The 18,213-nt window shown below is 38.6% G+C and overlaps 1 protein-coding gene across 2 annotated transcripts in view; it reads left to right on the top strand.

Annotated features, from left to right (window-relative positions):
• Positions 1 to 18,213, top strand: part of nxn (nucleoredoxin) — a 337,134-nt gene that overhangs the window by 201,188 nt on the left and 117,733 nt on the right. Inside the window, exon 1 of one of the 2 annotated variants that reach the window (XM_028806623.2) lies at positions 11,227 to 11,700. The exons of the other annotated variant lie outside the window; for it this stretch is intronic. Within the exon in view, the coding sequence (XP_028662456.1) occupies positions 11,392 to 11,700 (309 nt within the window). The 5' untranslated portion in view covers positions 11,227 to 11,391. Of the gene's footprint in view, positions 1 to 11,226; positions 11,701 to 18,213 lie in introns of those variants that run through there. 2 annotated transcript variants of the gene reach the window in all.

Genomic DNA, 18,213 nt, shown 5'->3' with positions numbered 1-18,213 from the left:
CTTCATTTTGTTTTTCTTCAGCCATTCAGAGGTGGATTTGCTGGTGTGTTTTGGGTCATTGTCCTGTTGCAGCACCCAAGATCGCTTCAGCTTGAGTTGACAAACAGATGGCCGGACATTCTCCTTCAGGATTTTTGGTAGACAGTAGAATTCATGGTTCCATCTATCACAGCAAGCCTTCCAGGTCCTGAAGCAGCAAAACAACACCAGACCATCACACTACCACCACCATATTTTACTGTTGGTATGATGTTCTTTTTCTGAAATGCTGTGTTCCTTTTACGCCAGATGTAACGGGACATTTGCCTTCCAAAAAGTTCAACTTTTGACTCATCAGTCCACAAGGTATTTTCCCAAAAGTCTTGGCAATCATTGAGATGTTTCTTAGCAAAATTGAGACGAGCCCTAATGTTCTTTTTGCTTAACAGTGGTTTGCGTCTTGGAAATCTGCCATGCAGGCCGTTTTTGCCCAGTCTCTTTCTTATGGTGGAGTCGTGAACACTGACCTTAATTGAGGCAAGTGAGGCCTGCAGTTCTTTAGACGTTGTCCTGGGGTCTTTTGTGACCTCTCGGATGAGTCGTCTCTGCGCTCTTGGGGTAATTTTGGTTGGCCGGCCACTCCTGGGAAGGTTCACCACTGTTCCATGTTTTTGCCATTTGTGGATAATGGCTCTCACTGTGGTTTGCTGGAGTCCCAAAGCTTTAGAAATGGCTTTATAACCTTTACCAGACTGATAGATCTCAATTACTTCTGTTCTCATTTGTTCCTGAATTTCTTTGGATCTTGGCATGATGTCTAGCTTTTGAGGTGCTTTTGGTCTATTCTCTGTGTCAGGCAGCTCCTATTTAAGTGATTTCTTGATTGAAACAGGTGTGGCAGTAATCAGGCCTGGGGGTGGCTACGGAAATTGAACTCAGGTGTGATACACCACAGTTAGGTTATTTTTTAACAAGGGGGCAATTACTTTTTCACACAGGGCCATGTAGGTTTGGATTTTTTTTCTCCCTAAATAATAAACACCATCATTTAAAAACTGCATTTTGTGTTTGCTTGTGTTATATTTGACTAATGGTTAAATGTGTTTGATGATCAGAAACATTTTGTGTGACAAACATGCAAAAGAATAAGAAATCAGGAAGGGGGCAAATAGTTTTTCACACCACTGTTATATATATATATATATATATATATATATATATACACATACATACATACATACATACATATACACACATAGATGCACTTACAATAACATAGAAATCAATATAAACAACATTAACATCATTATCATATGAGAATATGAAGTAATATATAAGAAGCACATTTCATATAAATATAAATTATTAAACAGTAAAATCTTCTTCTATAATTTGCTACCGTGGCTTTTCGTTGGTCTGTCCAGGATTTTAAATCACCTGTAGCTTGCAAACCGTTTCACCTATTGACTTGAAATCTGGTACACATATAATACGTCACGTCTGCTATCCGCTTTATGGGTGATGATTGTATTACTCTTTTTATGTTTATTTTATTTTAGAATCAACTCCTATCTGCGCACACCAGGGCGGCCGTGGGCAGATGCGTATGGTGTATTCACTCCATGTTATCGTGCATTGCGCTGTCACTGGTATTTTGATAAAAGAATTTGAACATATATAAGAAGCGTATAAATTATTAAACAGTAAAACATTAACATTTAAGAAGTAAAGTTACATTGAGTACTACTGCAGTGCCTTCGGGTATACCTCATTTTTTGTTTGCCCATTACATGCTTAAATGTATACATTTTTTGGTGTACCTACCTGAGAACACGCGACATATAACCGAGCGTGGGAGAAGCATGGATTTTAAACACGCGTTGAGTTCATCTGCTGGTCTCCCTCGTGGAATAACTGGTAATGTTTGACTAAAATGTACAGCGAGTAAAACGACATTACCTCCTTTTTTTTTTTACGATCTCTGAGATCTTGCTTTTTTCGGTTCAAGGCTTCATAAGCTCTTTTATGTGCCATGGTGTACTTAATAAGTACTAATTATCCCAAACCATCATCTTTGAATGTTGCAAGACTTTCGCCTTGTATGTAGATCGGGGTAATTACATTCATTGCATTCCTAGTCTGAATCACAATCTGATTGTATGGGTGGTTACCTGGCACTGTAGGGTTGCCACCCGTCCTTTAAAATACGGAATCATGCCGCGTTTGAGAATGAAATTGCGCGTCCCGTTTTGAATCAATACTGGACGGGATTTATCCCGTATTTTTTTTATAATTTTTTTTTAAAGCAGCGTCTCATGCAAATCATCCCACACGCATTTTATGAAGATGCCTCCTTTCGTAGTTTTGATTGGGTAATACTTGATGTCATCGTTAGTTTGATTGGTGTTTTTAACTGTCCAGTGAGGAGGGCGTGTCTTTTAAGTACAGTCTGCAAAGTGTTGGCACTGAGATGTGGCGTCAGCGCCATAGTTGAAGCCCCTAACGTTGCGGTCAGCAAGTCGGCTAACATCCGCCATGTGCCGTCTTTCAGTTGCGAGAAGCAGATCATAGAATGGTTGAAACTGTTGCCCCTAACGTTGCGCCACGGCGTGTGGTTCGTTTATACCTCGTGTCTTCTCATTAAACTTTTATCTTGCGAATATGTTATTGCAATCCGCAGCGGGAGCGTTTCTATAAACTTAATTTAAACTTACGTTTTACACCGTGCTTTGTTTCCCTTATGAACATGCTTGTATGCTTAACTCGTTCCATTCTCAATTGTTTAATTAATTTTTTGCTCTTCGCTGTTTGCGGCTGTTCCTCCATTTCCCCCTACTTCGTTCTTTTATCTCGCGAATATGTTATTGCAATCCTTAACGGGAGCGTTTCAATAAACTGATTGAAAATAGTTTTGCATTTACCTTTTTAGTAAAAGGCGAGCTTTTAAGCCTGAGAAATCACCCTGTAAATGCACACGTTTAATTGGACATGTGTTAATATGTATGGTTACACAGTATTAAAAGACAGTGAACAACGTCAGTTACCTTTGTTCCCGCGTTTGATAAAAGGTGAGCTTTTAAGCCTGAGAAATCACCCCGTAAATGCACACGTTTAATTGCACATGTGTTAATATGTATGCTTACACAGTATTAAAAGACAGTCAAAAATTAACGTCATTTACCTTCATTCCCGCGTGTGACTCGTGCTGTAAATGTCTTCCTTGTTTTTAGTTCACGTGATTACGTAGGAGGCGTGATGACGCGATACGTGACTCCGCCTCCTCCATTACAGTGTATGGACAAAAAATATGTTCCAGTTATGACCATTACGCTTTGAATTTCGAAATGAAACCTGCCTAACTTTTGTAAGTAAGCTGTAAGGAATGAGCCTGCCAAATTTCAGCCTTCCACCTACACGGGAAGTTGGAGAATTAGTGATGAGTGAGTCAGTCAGTCAGTGAGTCAGTCAGTGAGGGCTTTGCCTTTTATTATTATAGATCCTAACTTGCTCTGACAGCAAATTTTCTAGCCCTGAAGTGCAAATCCGGGATCCAGGTGATGAGACCTTGCACATTTCATTGTACTGTATGACACGTTCTAAAGCTACTTTCTGTTCTTTCATGTTGATGACTGATATCATCGTACATTATAAGTTCTGGACCTTAGCTCATTTATCTTTTCAGCACAGGAACTGAGGAAGCAGCACTGTGGCTCTGTGAGACTACAGAATTTCAGATGAGGTAGTATCTGCATGGAGATGCACCATCTTGAGTCAAAAGAATTTCCTTCTGGGTTCTTCAGCTCTCTTCCCAAAGACATGTTGTAGGTTAATTAGTGACTGTCATTGGGTCCTGCATGGCTGTATGGATGGATGCACCCTGCAGTGGAACTGCAAAACCCACGAAAGGTTTGCTTCTCTTTTGTACCTGTTTATTGCCTCTCGCGCTAGTGGCCGTGCGAATGTTTACTGGGTATATTGAGTTCAGCTACAGTCTCCACCTGTCTTCTTCTGTTTTCCAGTTTGTCATGGTACGACAAAAGCGATATATTAGACATAGCCTTACTATGATGCGGAGACCCTAGGAATGTGACACTGCTCAACTATATGTCACGAACGCACACAATGCCTGTACACATCTCACTAAAATTAATGAAATAGAAGAGTATGACTGAAAAGTTGTGTAGTGTGACTTGGGGCTTTAGTGTGGAGTCAGAAGAATTTTCTGGAAAAAGCTCCAATTTTGGATTAATGAAAATCACCAGCAGATGTCAGCAAACCACAAAATATTAAAACACTTGCGAGACCAGAATGCAGATATGCTGATTGCAATGTGCATTTATGCTTCCCAAAACTCAGCCATTGCATTCTGGTTCTGGTAATGCTAGCTAGGCCTTGTTAAGTACTGCATTTAGAAAGGGAAATGCCAGGATTATGGTTGATTTGGTTCAGATGTTCAATAGAACAAGATAGAAAGAGATTTCTTATATCTTCTTTCTTTCTTTCTTTAACCAACTGAACCTGGGTGTTGGTTTATATTGTTGGAAGAAATTCCAGAGATTTTATGCAAATGTCTAGTTTGTCTTACAGGAAATTAGCAACTGTTTATTATCACCTTTACCCATTTTATCTTCTGCTTTCATCCCCCCCCCCCCCTTATTAAAATCTCCTAGAAACATCTATGTGCCTACTGAGTACATCTGTTTAAGTGTTATTATTACTTATTCATTTCTTTTTACATGGTGTAGCAGTTAATCCATTTTCTTGGTAGATTTGAATGTTTACACCTTAATAGCTTTGATTTTGATAGTCTTTCAGATTTATTGATATGGTTTATTGACATTGTTAAATTTTTAACCTACGTCTGCTTAATTATGTTATTCCATGTTCCCTGTTCCTTACATTTCATTGTAGTGTAACACATAATGACGATAAATTAAAAAAACTCACCAAATATCATGGATGCATTAGTGGTTTACATGCATTTTTGTAAGTTGAAATCCTTATAACTGTTCATTCAATTAATGTAAATTCTTTATTGAATCATTGCATACAACATTGTACACATCTGTACTAAAGGGAGGTACATATCAATAGACTTTAGCTGCAGAACCTCCAGGACTCCACTCTATTGAGGAGGCCGTCACTTTATATTATATGTCAGTAACAATGCCTGGTTACACTGTGATTATGATTGGGATTGGGGGAGGATTATCTGACCCAAGTCAAGTAAACCAAATGACAAAAAACCTGCAATCCAATTGGCTGTCCAACAGAGCTACTGAATTTCGGAGCTACAGAGGTCTGCAGCTGGTCCCATGTCATACATATTGTAGCAGCCAGCCTATTACCTTGAAAGTAGGTGGGGTAAGATGGTGATTGACAACAAAATGTCCATAGGTATGCTGAGCTCTGCATCCCACTAACTTGTGGAGCAATTACTGTACATTGAAGATTCAAGGAGGAAGGCAGGAAATACCCAGGTTATTGGATAAATAGAGCCTCCAAGAAAATAAGGGGGTCATAGAGAGAGGCACGGCACGTAACTCTGGAGGACAATCAGGAACAACGCGGCTTCAAAAAAAGCCCGGGAATAGCTGTGGCTTGTTTAATAGCAGGGAGATAATTCTTGTGAAAGTATGGCTGTGAATCCTTCATTGTTAATAAACGCCCATTATCATGCTTAACTCTCATTCAGTGTGTGTCTTGGTGTTTTTATCTCGGTGCTCATTACAATGTTAAAATAACCTACTAATGCAATGCAGTGCTACTTAAATCACCAGGATATAATCAGCAATGACAAAATAAGGTTCTGAGCAAGGCTTGGTTTTCTGTTCTGTGGAACAAAACACTTTGCTCAAAGAGTCTGCAGCAAACACCTACAGGATCCACATCCAGACATTCCAAGAGTAAGCCCTAGGCAGACCACATTGTGTTAAATTTTTATTTATTTTTACTTCTTTGTCTTTCATAAAGAGGCTTTCACTTTTGGCACCCAAGTGCTAAGTGGTAATTGGCAAAGGGGTAAAGACAAAGTGGCTATATAGAGGAGAAGCAATGTGTTCAGTGAAGATAATTCAAAACCGTATTACAAAGACTATCATCTTAACAACATAATCAGTTGTCTGCTGAAAAGATCTCCACAAACACTGTACGTTATGTTTTGCAATGGGTTTAGATACAGGAACGAATAATAATAATAATAACTTCATTCAGTGAACAAAACTTTATTTGTTAAACTGTATAATTGAGTGTAGTTTTCAGTCTATAATTTCTGAATATGCATTCCATCTATCCATTTCCTTAATCTGCTTCAGATGGCCTTGCCCTTGACAAACTATGGACACAGCGCCAGTCTCACATGGTCACCCAACCAACCAGGGTTCAAACACAGTATACGGTTCTGATTACTTTAAGTCTGTCTATGTATTTTAAGGCTGATAAAGTTTCTTTGTCCTTTGTATGACCACCAAAAAAATCCTATAATGGTAGTAACAGACATAATGCACACTGGGTCTTAACAAGTTTGATTTATTTTAGCCAATCAATCTGAGTGTAAAGTAGGAATCACGCGAGGAAAACCTTGTGAACTGTGCTGCAATCTATTCATCAAAGTTTATTCGACTGATTGGTTGACTGTATAGTAGTGGTGTTTTCAAGCATACTTACTTGCATGCAGTGGTATAGTGCAATAAATTGTGGACCCCCACAATAATGCTTGATTCAGGGTGAGGGCTCTCCCTGAAAATATATATTTACAATACAACTTATTTTTGTATCACGCTTTTCACTGAGTGCAGGCAAGAAACGCTGTGAACAATTCTCAGTTGAAATACAAGTACAGATTATACTAATTACTTAATACAGAACTAGTACACATATAATTACAGATTTGTTAAAACACACAAAGAACAATATACTGAATAAACATAAATGGAAACCAACAATTTCTGTTCATTAATTAATGGATGAACTACGGCCAGTTGACAATGGCGGAGATTAAAATCGTACAGGAGAAAGTCAAAAATTAGGTCACAGTCCTGGAGACCTCTGCCACCAGGTCGCCTACATGCTCCTGGGTTTTCAATAGTGGAGTCTGTGCTGGCCGTCCAATCTGATGAGAGATTCCAACACCCCTTTATCCAAGATGACTTTTAGGAGGGGAGCCTGGCAGTAGAGCAGTGCCACACTAAGTGCCACATCCAGATACCAAGAAAAGAAACAGAATAAAGGAGGGCTAAAAGAATATTGTGATACTTATATTTCTATAGAAATGACAAACAAACAGAGATGCAGTATGCACGGCTAATCAGCAACTCTAGTCAGGGTATTCTAGACTAAAGTAGTGAATCTTCAGCCAGGATTTAAAAGCTGACACTGAAGGGGCACTTCTTATATTAGCAGGCAGACCACTCCACAGCTTCAGGGTCCTGTAAGTAAAAGCTTGACCTGACCCAGTGCTATTTTATTAAACCCAATTTAACATTCCCATATTTATCTTTTTGACACATTTAACATTTGTAGATGCTGTTGTTGACATAAAAAGACTCTAGTCTGAATAATCCGTGTATCCTGAATGTGCACAAAATGTATAAGAGATTCTTGCCAGACAGATGCAAACTAAAAGGTGCTGTTGGCTGCTGTAATTTACATTATCCCTTGGTCTGTCAGGGCTGTCGGGTTGGTCTGCACATCATTATAAATAAGCTTGTGGTTATCTGCAATGAGAAGAGGTGGGCAAGGAAGGCAAGGAGAAGAAACCTTTACTGTTACACTTGCCGCAATGCTCAATTCACCTGATGTACAGTTGTCTGCTCTGTTTATGACGGAGGCAGCATTTCACCAATTTCCTCTTCCACCAATGCTTAGATATTATCTTTGGCAGTTTGTCAATGGTCTGTTGTGCCGGTTACTTGATTTGGACAGTGTTCAGTTATTTTCTTTTTCTTCTCATGATGGATCTCTTTGTTGTCTACCAGCTAAGTTATACAGATTTTCCCATGTTAACCTGTCTCCTGCCTATAACATCGCATGACACAACACATCATGTTCCCTAAAAAATGCACAAAATAATCTGTTCATTTTGCAAAAATTAAATACATTTGTGTGGCTGACATTGTGGATGTCTTGCGCAGGGCTGTAGCACAGAACTCTGGGCCCTATACATAAGCAGTCTCTGTGGGCCCCTTCAGCTCGAAAACAAACTTTTCATTCCAGGCTTCGAGGGCCCCCCCCCACCCCCAGTGAGCCATGGGTAATCTTTAACCTCCCCAACCCCACCCCCACTATGATGCCCATGTCTGGTGATAGGGCCCTTTGGGTCTGGAGGTCCCCCTGCCTGGAAGGGGAATTGCAAGGGGCGTCCACTAAGCCAGTACTTGCATGTCTAACCAAGCAACTCTCCATTCCATATGACAGACTGAAATGTATTAAAACACAAAACCTAATTTAATTTAATAGAAAACACACATCAGTTTACAAGATGTACTGATTGCCCTGGCTTCCATAACATATGGTGGACCTTGTCCCTTTTTATGAACTACAGTTTGCAGAATGGACAGTCTCCTTCTAACCGCACTTATCTGTTATAGCGATATGCACCTTACGATGAGTATTAAATGAAATCAAGGTGTCTTTTTAAATTGATCCTCGTTCTGTTCTTCCAACACTGTCGCTCATACTGCATGCCCTCAAAAGCCTTGTGCCATAGATGAATAAAGATTACACGCTATTTAAGGAAGATCAAAGTGGCATTCTGGCTTTTATTGCCGGCCTGTTCTAAGGACTCTTAATATCTGAACCAGACGTTGTGCTAATCTGTTATTTCTTTATTGCCTCACTTTATTCAAACAAAACATTTTAAGGGCAGCTGAATGTTGACAAGTACAAAGTGGTGCGTGTAGATAGATTAAATATTATTTACAGTATAAATAAAAATAACGCAGATCCACAAAAAACAATGTTTGAAAAGTATTTAGGACATTCGCGTTATCAGAACATTCTCATACACTTGGAAATGGATCGAAGCAATTCAAAAATGAATAAAATATCAGGTTATACAGTACTTTACATACTAGTACACATACTGTTCATCAAAAGAAGTCATATTCGAGCTCTTTAATTGACCTGGAGATTCGTGTGCAGTTCTGGCCATCATGACACTAAAAACTGACACGAATAACAGATGTTCTGAACAAAGCACACGATACCTGAGTCCGTCATATAGCGCCATTCTTCTCAGCTTAGCATGTTAAGGACATGTTGATCTCTACTATTATTTTTAAAATAAAGTATTAACACATATGACTTTTTAGTATTACGACTGCCATTTTTTCTAGAGAACAGAAGACAGGCTAATATTAAAGCTCAGTTGTGTATTCAATATAATATTACCAAGAAGGCGAAGTTGACGATGACACAGAGGCATCGAGAGTTGCAAAATGCTCTTTATATGTTCCTTCTCTCACATTAAGCTTTTATTAATTCTGAAATACTGTATTAGGCCTTTCAGCGCATCTGTTCGTAACGCAGCCAACGATTTCCAAGGTAAGACTGAAATTAGTTGTGTTCATGTAAAGGCCATCTTCTTTAAGACAATAGAAGAAAATTGCAGTATTTTCGATGTGGCTGCGCAAACACATCGGTAGGTGGCGTCGGTCAAGTGTTCATACATTAAATAGATTTAACTTTTACGTTCCATGAATGCCACACGTTAAACACTTTTAAAACCGAGCATGCCAACCGTCCATCATTTTTTTCTGACTTGCTAATTTAATCTAAAATCAGAACATCTTCAATTACACCCAAGATCTAATAATCCGGTAAATTCCATCCACTATTTTTCTATCCTTTTGATCAGTTCAGCATTGCAGGGGTCCAGAGAACTCTGAGACTAAGGGTTAAACAGTCCTGACGGGGGCGCCAGTCCATCACAGGGCACACATGGTCGCTTGGCATTTTAAAGAGGTTTGATGGAATTGCTTATTTAAAAAAATAGCGTCTGCCAGCATGTATGTATTAGGTTCATGTGATTGCTGTTTAATACCTTTTATTGTGAATATTTAAGATATATGCGCAGAGTGGAAAGACCCCATACGTCATCGGAGGTTCTATTCCCACGTGAAGTTAGCATTTTGCCATATTCTCATAAATGTATCACCACGACCATCAAACCCTTCCACCTCACTTTCAAGACAAACACGTTGATAGTTAATTTGGGATCTCGATACTGGGATTTTGACCTCTATCAATTTCTATTTATTTCCTGAACCACCAGCTTTAGGATGTTGGAGAAAAAGCATGGAAACTGCAGAAAAGCCAATGGCATGGCAGAATGTGCACGTTCGAGTCAGAATTCGAGCTAAGTCTCTACTAGCTGCTGCGGCATTATATCGTCCTCTGCTTCAGATGTATTTTATTAAAGTATATCATGAAGGAACCCGGCAAAACAACGTCAAATAAAAATGCATAATGGCTGTGTCGTGTTTCAATAGTAAATTCTTTAATAAATGATTCAATTAATTGCTTATTTTACTAGAATTAAGAGATTAAGAAATTATAGAAAGATTTTAAAACTGACAAATACCGTTAAAAAAAAAGCGGCAAACATAAATGGAACATCTGGACAGCTTCCGTTTTATCGTACTTTCAAATGTTATTCGACTGCGTCATAGCGAGTCTCTTGTGCGTGTTTCTGACTTTATGATCATGTCATCCTAGATTCCTTCTTTTCTACCAACGAATATATTTTTATCTTCTCACAATCGAGCTACCACTGAAGCATTCAGGGCATCCGTGACTCTTTAGCGACGGTATTGGAATAACGAGGAAATGCTGAAGTCCGGCTGGTACAATGCTTCCTGCGTGGAATGTAAACGATATCCCTGTGTTGACGTAGATTTTATAAGGGGTGCGGAGAGTTGTATGTTTGGGAGGGCTATGCGATGGACGGGCATCCATTCCCTGGCTTATTCCTGCTTTGCCTACGTAGTACCAAAAAACTGTCTTTAGCATTGGCTAATTGATGACTTTGATTTAAAAATGTCATATAATAACATAATATTGCAAATAACAGAGAATTTTGAATAGCTCAATTTAACTTTGGTTCCTTAATATGTGGGTTTATGGTTCTGGCAGATGTCACACCCCTGTCGTCCTACTTCCAGCTGCTTGAGCTTCACTCCGATGTCTTTATCCAGCCGCCTTCGGTCGCAGTTCCCTAAACTACCGCTAGTCGTCACTGTGTTACGGCTGTCCTTGCAGCTTCTGCCGCCGCTCCGTCTCACTTCACATTCCTGCACAGCGACGGATCTGCGAAGAGCGCAGGAGGCTTTCGGTTCTGCTCCGTTTGTCTTGTGCCTTCCCTCCTGGATTCTGCCCAGTCCAGTACTGTCCCAGTGCTCGCAGCCGCTCGGCATGTCGGAGTTCTTGGTCAGCTTGCTTGGGGAGCGGCTCGTTGGCAGCCAGCAGGCCGAGGTGGACGTGCATTCTCTGGCCGCCCCGCTGCAGCTGCTCGGGCTCTACTTCGGCTGCAGTCGGAACGGCCCCTGCGAGCAGTTCAACACCAGCCTGCGCCACTTCTATAGCACCTTCAAGAAACGCTCGGAACATCGCGGCGAGCTGGAGATCGTATTTGTGTCTTCCGACCAGGATCAGCAGCTCTGGCAGGAGTTTGTGCAGGACATGCCATGGCCGTCTCTTCCCATCAACGAGAAGCACAGGAAGGTAGGGACGTCGCCGGGGATTGGGAGGGGGGGACAGGTGCCCTCCTTGTAGGAATGAATCGCCGAGATTTGAGGACAGTTGTCGCTTTACTTTTAACGTGTTACCGCAGGCTAGTGGGTGGACGCAGCTTAGACCTCGGTTTCAGCAAGTAGACTGTCCCGTTTCGGGATGCGCGTCTCCTAACTTTGTGCATCACTAATATGTTCCTCCACGTCTTATTACTACACTTACGCGGTTAATTCTCATATGCAGTGAATCTTAAAATCTCCAGTCTACACGTAGAATGCTCCTTTCATTGTATGGTACTCGATGGAATTCTTTAACAATAACTCATTTATCAGGAATTCACCGTGCGTCTTTCGTGTTACGTCACGTTTGACTGTTTTGATCCAAGTGTTAGGTATTTCAATTTTTTATAATCCGTTATCAGATTATATAAAATATCCCAAAAATACATTCGATAATTTAGCTGTTGTAATATCTGTGCGCATTTTGCACGATTGTTTGCTGCCTATTGCTTTCCACGCTCTCCTGTTATAAGTCCCATTATTTCTCTCATGATATTCTGTAGTAGATTTCTTCAGAATGCCGTATGATTGTGAGCTGGTGCCTCTTACAGTTTGTTCGTTCATTCTGCCCCTTTTCCCGTCTGTGTTTAGTTGTCACTCTGCGCTTATTCATTTAAACCAGTTTCGTCATGTTCATCTCTTTACTTGCGACAAGACAGCATCGATTTGATTACTCTTTTTAATTTGCTTCCATTTATTCAATGAAAAATACTTTGTTTCTATTTTATGTTACATGCATTGAAACATTTCTTCGTTTTGTGTTATTTTCATTTCATACATTCTCTCTGGATCTTCATTCATTATAATACATACGACTTGTACTTGCCTCATCTTAATATGAATTACAGTACCTGTATGCACATCCAATGTTTTCAATGCCCTTCTCTTGCATTTTAAATATGACTATCAAAGTATTACTTTAAGCCGTTATGAGTCATGGATTTTTGAATCTCATGACACCTGTTTGGAGTTGAGGGACAGGATTTCACCCCGACATGGCACCTTTACTAATACTGTACCGCTTCAGTTTAGAGCCACTGACTTGCAGTGACCAATGACTTAGCACTTCAGTCAACTTGGCAGTGTTTAATACAGCTACACTAGAAATGATTTTAACTTCAATAATTATAGCTACAATGAGATACACTACCTTTGGAATCACGTCATTTATTTGCAAAATAGATTAAGCTTGTTGGTAGTTGCCACTTTTATAATAAAAAGGCAGCCTCATTTATTAGGCTTTATGAGGCTTTTTTATTATTAATCACACAATTTATTTGCTTTTTGATTAATGTTTAAAATTTGATTTTATCAATTAATATTATTGTGAAGGTAGGATTGATTTTTCTTTAATCTGTTGAATTCCATATCTGGAATTTATGTATTGATAAGCTGTGCTCTTGTGTCATAATTGAGTGCTATTGGCATTCTTTAATAGTTTTTCTGTTTCTTTGTTTTACCTTTATCTTAGAAATGCTTTACACTTATCAATTACATATAATAGATCTTATTGTCTTCATTTTCCTTTGTTTAATTCCATATTATTTCTGAAGATGTGCCCAGTGGATCCTTATTAAATTGGACAGAGTTAAGTGGGTTAGATAACAGATGGATACAGATAATACGCCAGTGTAAAGCCTACTATTCCAATGATGCAATTTATTTTGTGTTTAAAAATGTTAATAGAAATTTAACTGTTTAATTCATTTGTTGGTAAGTTTTAGCAATATGTATTCATATTATGTTATCAGTTTTCATGGGTTGCAAATGTATACCTGTACTCCCATTCCATGTGTTTACATTCACATTCTTGTAGATTTTTAGTGAAAAGGATAAAAAAAACTGGACTCAAAACCACTGGTTTGTCAGTTCAGTTTAAACCTCCAACTCCAAAAGCAAATGATTAAATTGTACTGTGCCTAACTGAAAAAAACAGATACGAGATGGTACATCTGTACTTGGGAATTGTCTTACGATGGTCCTCACAATCGATATAAAATAAAGTTTGTTCGTACTGCATTAATAAATAAATATAGAGGGTGATCTCTCCATATTCATGTTAAAGTAGGACTATAAAAATGGCAGCCTTCATTTTTAACTTTAAATGACTTAGATCTCTTAAGTGTAGAGTCCACTTGTTTCCAAGTGTGTGCCCATCAAGCAGTAGCAGGTTAAGAGGCTCTTTGTTGGGGACTGAAAGGGACAGGATTGAGCTTTACCTTCATGTGCCTTAGCTTGTAGTCGACACATCCTTCAATTGTTTTCTTTTGTTCTTCTAACCTTTTATAAATGTCATCCAATCAATTGAGCTTTCTCATAGCTGAAGGTCTTATGTTGCCTGACTATATTTAAAATGAACTCTGTACAATAATCTTGTTTTAAAGTAATTTTTTTCCATAAGGCAATTAAAGAGTGAGTATTAAGTTGTTTTAGTAAAATAAATTAAATTGGCCATGGTCAGCCTTTAATGAAAAAAAAAAAAAAAAAACACGGAAGCACCGGCATTCCACATATCAAAATCCCCTCTGCTTTTATTCTAATACGCGTTTCATTGATTTTCTCTTGTGTTTTATTCAGGAATGCAGCACTGTATATGCATTCAATTTGACTTGTGCTTTGTATACTATAATTCAAATTGTCAGTCAACACATTTAACAATGTCTCAGTGCTTTGTTGTTTACATTACAATGTCTTTACAAGTATGTTGGAGATAGATATGTCATTTGGGCTTTGTTTTAATTTTATAATATTTTTGTTTCCGTTTTGGTTTTGCTGCTCGGTTTGTTTGTTGATCATTTTTGTTCATTGGTGGTGCTCATAGCTGAAATTCATTAAAACAATCGATCGGAAGCAGCCGTGTTCATTGAGCAAAAATGATGTGCTTCATTGTGCCCATTTCACAACAACAATCAGTGCTGTGCCGTCTTTCTTTCTATTTGGGACTCAGGATTGATCTGCTCTGGTTAGTACCATGTTAGCCTTTTTTGTTTCTTGAACCTTAAATAAATCTTGTTTTATATCAACTATACAATTGGCATGACTCTGACTCTCATGTCATTTATGTGAATAAGTATTAAAGTAATACAGTGGCTGGTATGTACTGTATAGCAGAAATTGACCTTAAAAACCCTTGTGAGTTATGATTTTTCAGGCTTTGACACTGATGAAAGTAAAAATACACATTAAGAAAATTTCTTTGACATTAATGTCGTAGTAATTTGCCACATAGAGCTATTTAGTGTTTTTATTATTCTCCCTGGTGTCAACTGGGGTCAGCCTAAACCAATTCCCATTATTCATTTCATGTAATTTATTCATGATTAGGATACTTTTTTTTTTAAATACGACTCATAAAAATGAACAATTTATATTATGTTATTCATGGATTTGACATTTTGTATTTCATTTACTTTTCATAGTATCATTCCTAACCATGTTTTATATTCTGTGTGGACAGTCAAATAACTCTCCGATTTCCTTTTTCTTTTCTTCCCTTGCCAATTTCATTTTTCTACCTCCATTTTGCACATGCAGTCATTTATAGGGTGCCTTTTGCCGCTAACACAGCTGCACAAAAATCTGGAAAATCCATTTATTACACCTGGGGCCCCTCAACAGTTATCTAATTTCATTAACATATCATTATCCTTCCTGCCCCTTCCCCCACTCCCCACATCAGCATGGAGCTGTAATTAAAACCCTTCTTGTTCAGGCGACTTGCTCCCCCTTCTATGTGATAAAACAATAGAGAGAGGATTTTTCGGATTTCACACAGCCAATATTAAAAAATCACAAGAGCCTGTACTTTGATTTGGTTTCTACATAGTAAGTCTCCACTAAAGGCCTGTGATACAACCAGCTGGCCTGATTAGCACCTCTTCTTTGATATTTTCTGTTTAAATTGGTACATTCTACTTTGTTGTTTGGTCTTTTACATTTTTTTCCTTCAATCGTTTGTACACATTTACTCTTTTTTGTCCAAATAATTTATAATGATCACATTGTCATTCATTGGAATACTGGGTGCCTCTGTCTGCTTCCTTCATTATTTTTCTTCCATTATCTCTCATCAACAGTGCCCCCCATTTGTGTTTCTCACTGTTAACAGATCCCATCTTCGAGGGACTTGGGAGTGATTATGGATGGAGATTCATGAAAACGTGGCAGCCCTGTCACACTTAACTGCTCAGTCTCATCACACTTTCCTACCTATAAGGTGGGACAGTCTCTTTGTTAACATACTTTTCTATTTCTTCATCAATTTTCCATGAATGACCAGCAAATCTTCTTTTTTGCTTTGGTTGTTCTTATACTTGGTACCTGGGGTCCTTGGACATACTGTTGGATTAAATGGTTCAGCTGCTTCACTAATGAAGTATCCCTCTGTATCCCCACTGTTTTCATCTGTCTGAGGAATAGGAAGGGTGAAAATTCTTGGTAGTCTATAAAGATAAATTTATTTTGCATGTGGGCTGTGGAAATCTCCAAGGATTTAACTTCAAGAAAGTCCTCTGCATCTTAGTTTTGCAATTTTACTCTCAAGAGTACAAACATACTGTTGATATTTTATTGTGATGTTTGGGCATCGAGTGACCTACAGTATAAGCTCACCCAGTATTGACCTACAGTCAGGCATTTCCCATTAATGCCCAGTATACACTATGCTATTTTTAGAAACCCTGGGCAAGTGACTACTCACAGTGCACGATACAGTTGCCAGTCGTATGTATGTTCAAACTGTATGAGCATGTTCAGTTTGAATGACATGTCATGACCTGGATGCTCAGACTATATGTGTACGTGGCCCCGATGGGCAATTTTACTCATTCAGAAATACATGATGGCTTTTGAAAATGTCAGAAAAGAAAAGAGCGGCATTCCTGAATCTTGTCATACTATGCTTTGAAAATACAAAGAAAAGAAAAGGCATAACTGGCCATGCGGATGGTTGAGTCATGGACAGTGTCGTCTATGTTACAGGGAGAATTACAGGTACATAGTCTAGGTAGTTTACTGTTTTCAGGTTCTTCCTGTAAAAGTTTCCTAAGATGCTTTTGTTATTGGGTATTTAGTTGTATGTGTGTTGCTATATGATATTTGGATTTTTGAAATCAAAAATGTGAAAATGAGCATGGCAACGGCCACTACACAATGAAATTTTATAGTGACATCAGAAAATCGACTTGTGAGACTGCACACGCTACAAGATAGCCAACTGAAATTTCTGACGTGATAAAAATTTGAACAACAGCCCTATCGTAAGATGAAATTGGGCATCTCAGCCCACCTCATACTGTTTTTGAAATGACACCCGATGAAGCTGAAATTCGGACTGACTCAGAAAATCAGTCAGCAACTGCAAACCAGGCTTAAAATTGTGCCAAAATCAACTCGTCTATGCCCAACATAAAATGTTCTTAAAACCAACCGGTGTCTTCCATACGATGGTGGATAGTACCATTACATGGTTAAAAGTTGAAAGACAAAGTATTGGGAAACATCGGGAAGCCCAGGTTTGCAACATCAAATACTTGGCTCAGACTGTTGAAAAATTACCTTTGGTCAACCTTGTCAGTCGCACACCACATTGTATATTGTTCAAAACATTGCAGACGACGGGTTGTTAATGAAATTAGTAACAAAGCAGACATTGTGTTGTCATACATGGGACAGTTAATGTGACTAGTTACACTGTGCACTTAATCTGTTTAGTTACACTGCTAACAACAATTAGGCTCTGTTTACTTACTCTATAAACAGCACATAGTTTACTAGTGTCAATCACAGAACGTCTGTAGTTAATCTGAATATTTAGACTACTGAGAGTAGATAGTTACTGTGCAGACTCTATAGTCGGTCGACATTATTGCATAGTATTTGTCTGTTTTACAATCTGCAATGTGATGGGGACGTATAGAAAGTGAATATAATGAAAGGTGTTTATAGTATGTCTTGCACCTCTTATGTTGCAGTCTGTGTCTCTGGGGCTGAATTTGAAACCACAAGGGCACAGTTTCAAACCACATGGCTGTCTCATTGTGTGCCCTGGAGCATGGCACTTAAGCTCCCTGATGTAAAACGATGTATTTATATAAAATGTTTGGCTGTACATCTAAAGACGTTTGGGAGCTGTATCAATCATTCTTTATACTTTAATAGTGAGAGACATCAAAAATACTTGACAAAGCATGCACTCTGTGGCTGGATTCTACTATTAGGTAATTAGGATATCACATTGGATGCATACAGTAGCAAAAGCAGGGACTAAGTTTGCAACAAGATATTAACATGTCTAAAGAGTAAGGGAAAAAAGTAAAATAGAATAGCACAATAAAATTTGAAGTAGCTGTATTAAAAATCAAGACAGAGTCTGAAGCATCCTTTTGAACATTATACTTGAAGCATTTCCAGTCCTAGACCTGCAGAGCATAAAGTTACTTGAGCA

Source organism: Erpetoichthys calabaricus, chromosome 8 (genome assembly GCF_900747795.2).
Source record: "Erpetoichthys calabaricus chromosome 8, fErpCal1.3, whole genome shotgun sequence".
Lineage (NCBI taxonomy): Eukaryota > Metazoa > Chordata > Cladistia > Polypteriformes > Polypteridae > Erpetoichthys > Erpetoichthys calabaricus.
Note: the sequence above shows the minus strand (reverse complement) of the source record. Positions and strands in the feature narration are given on the sequence as shown.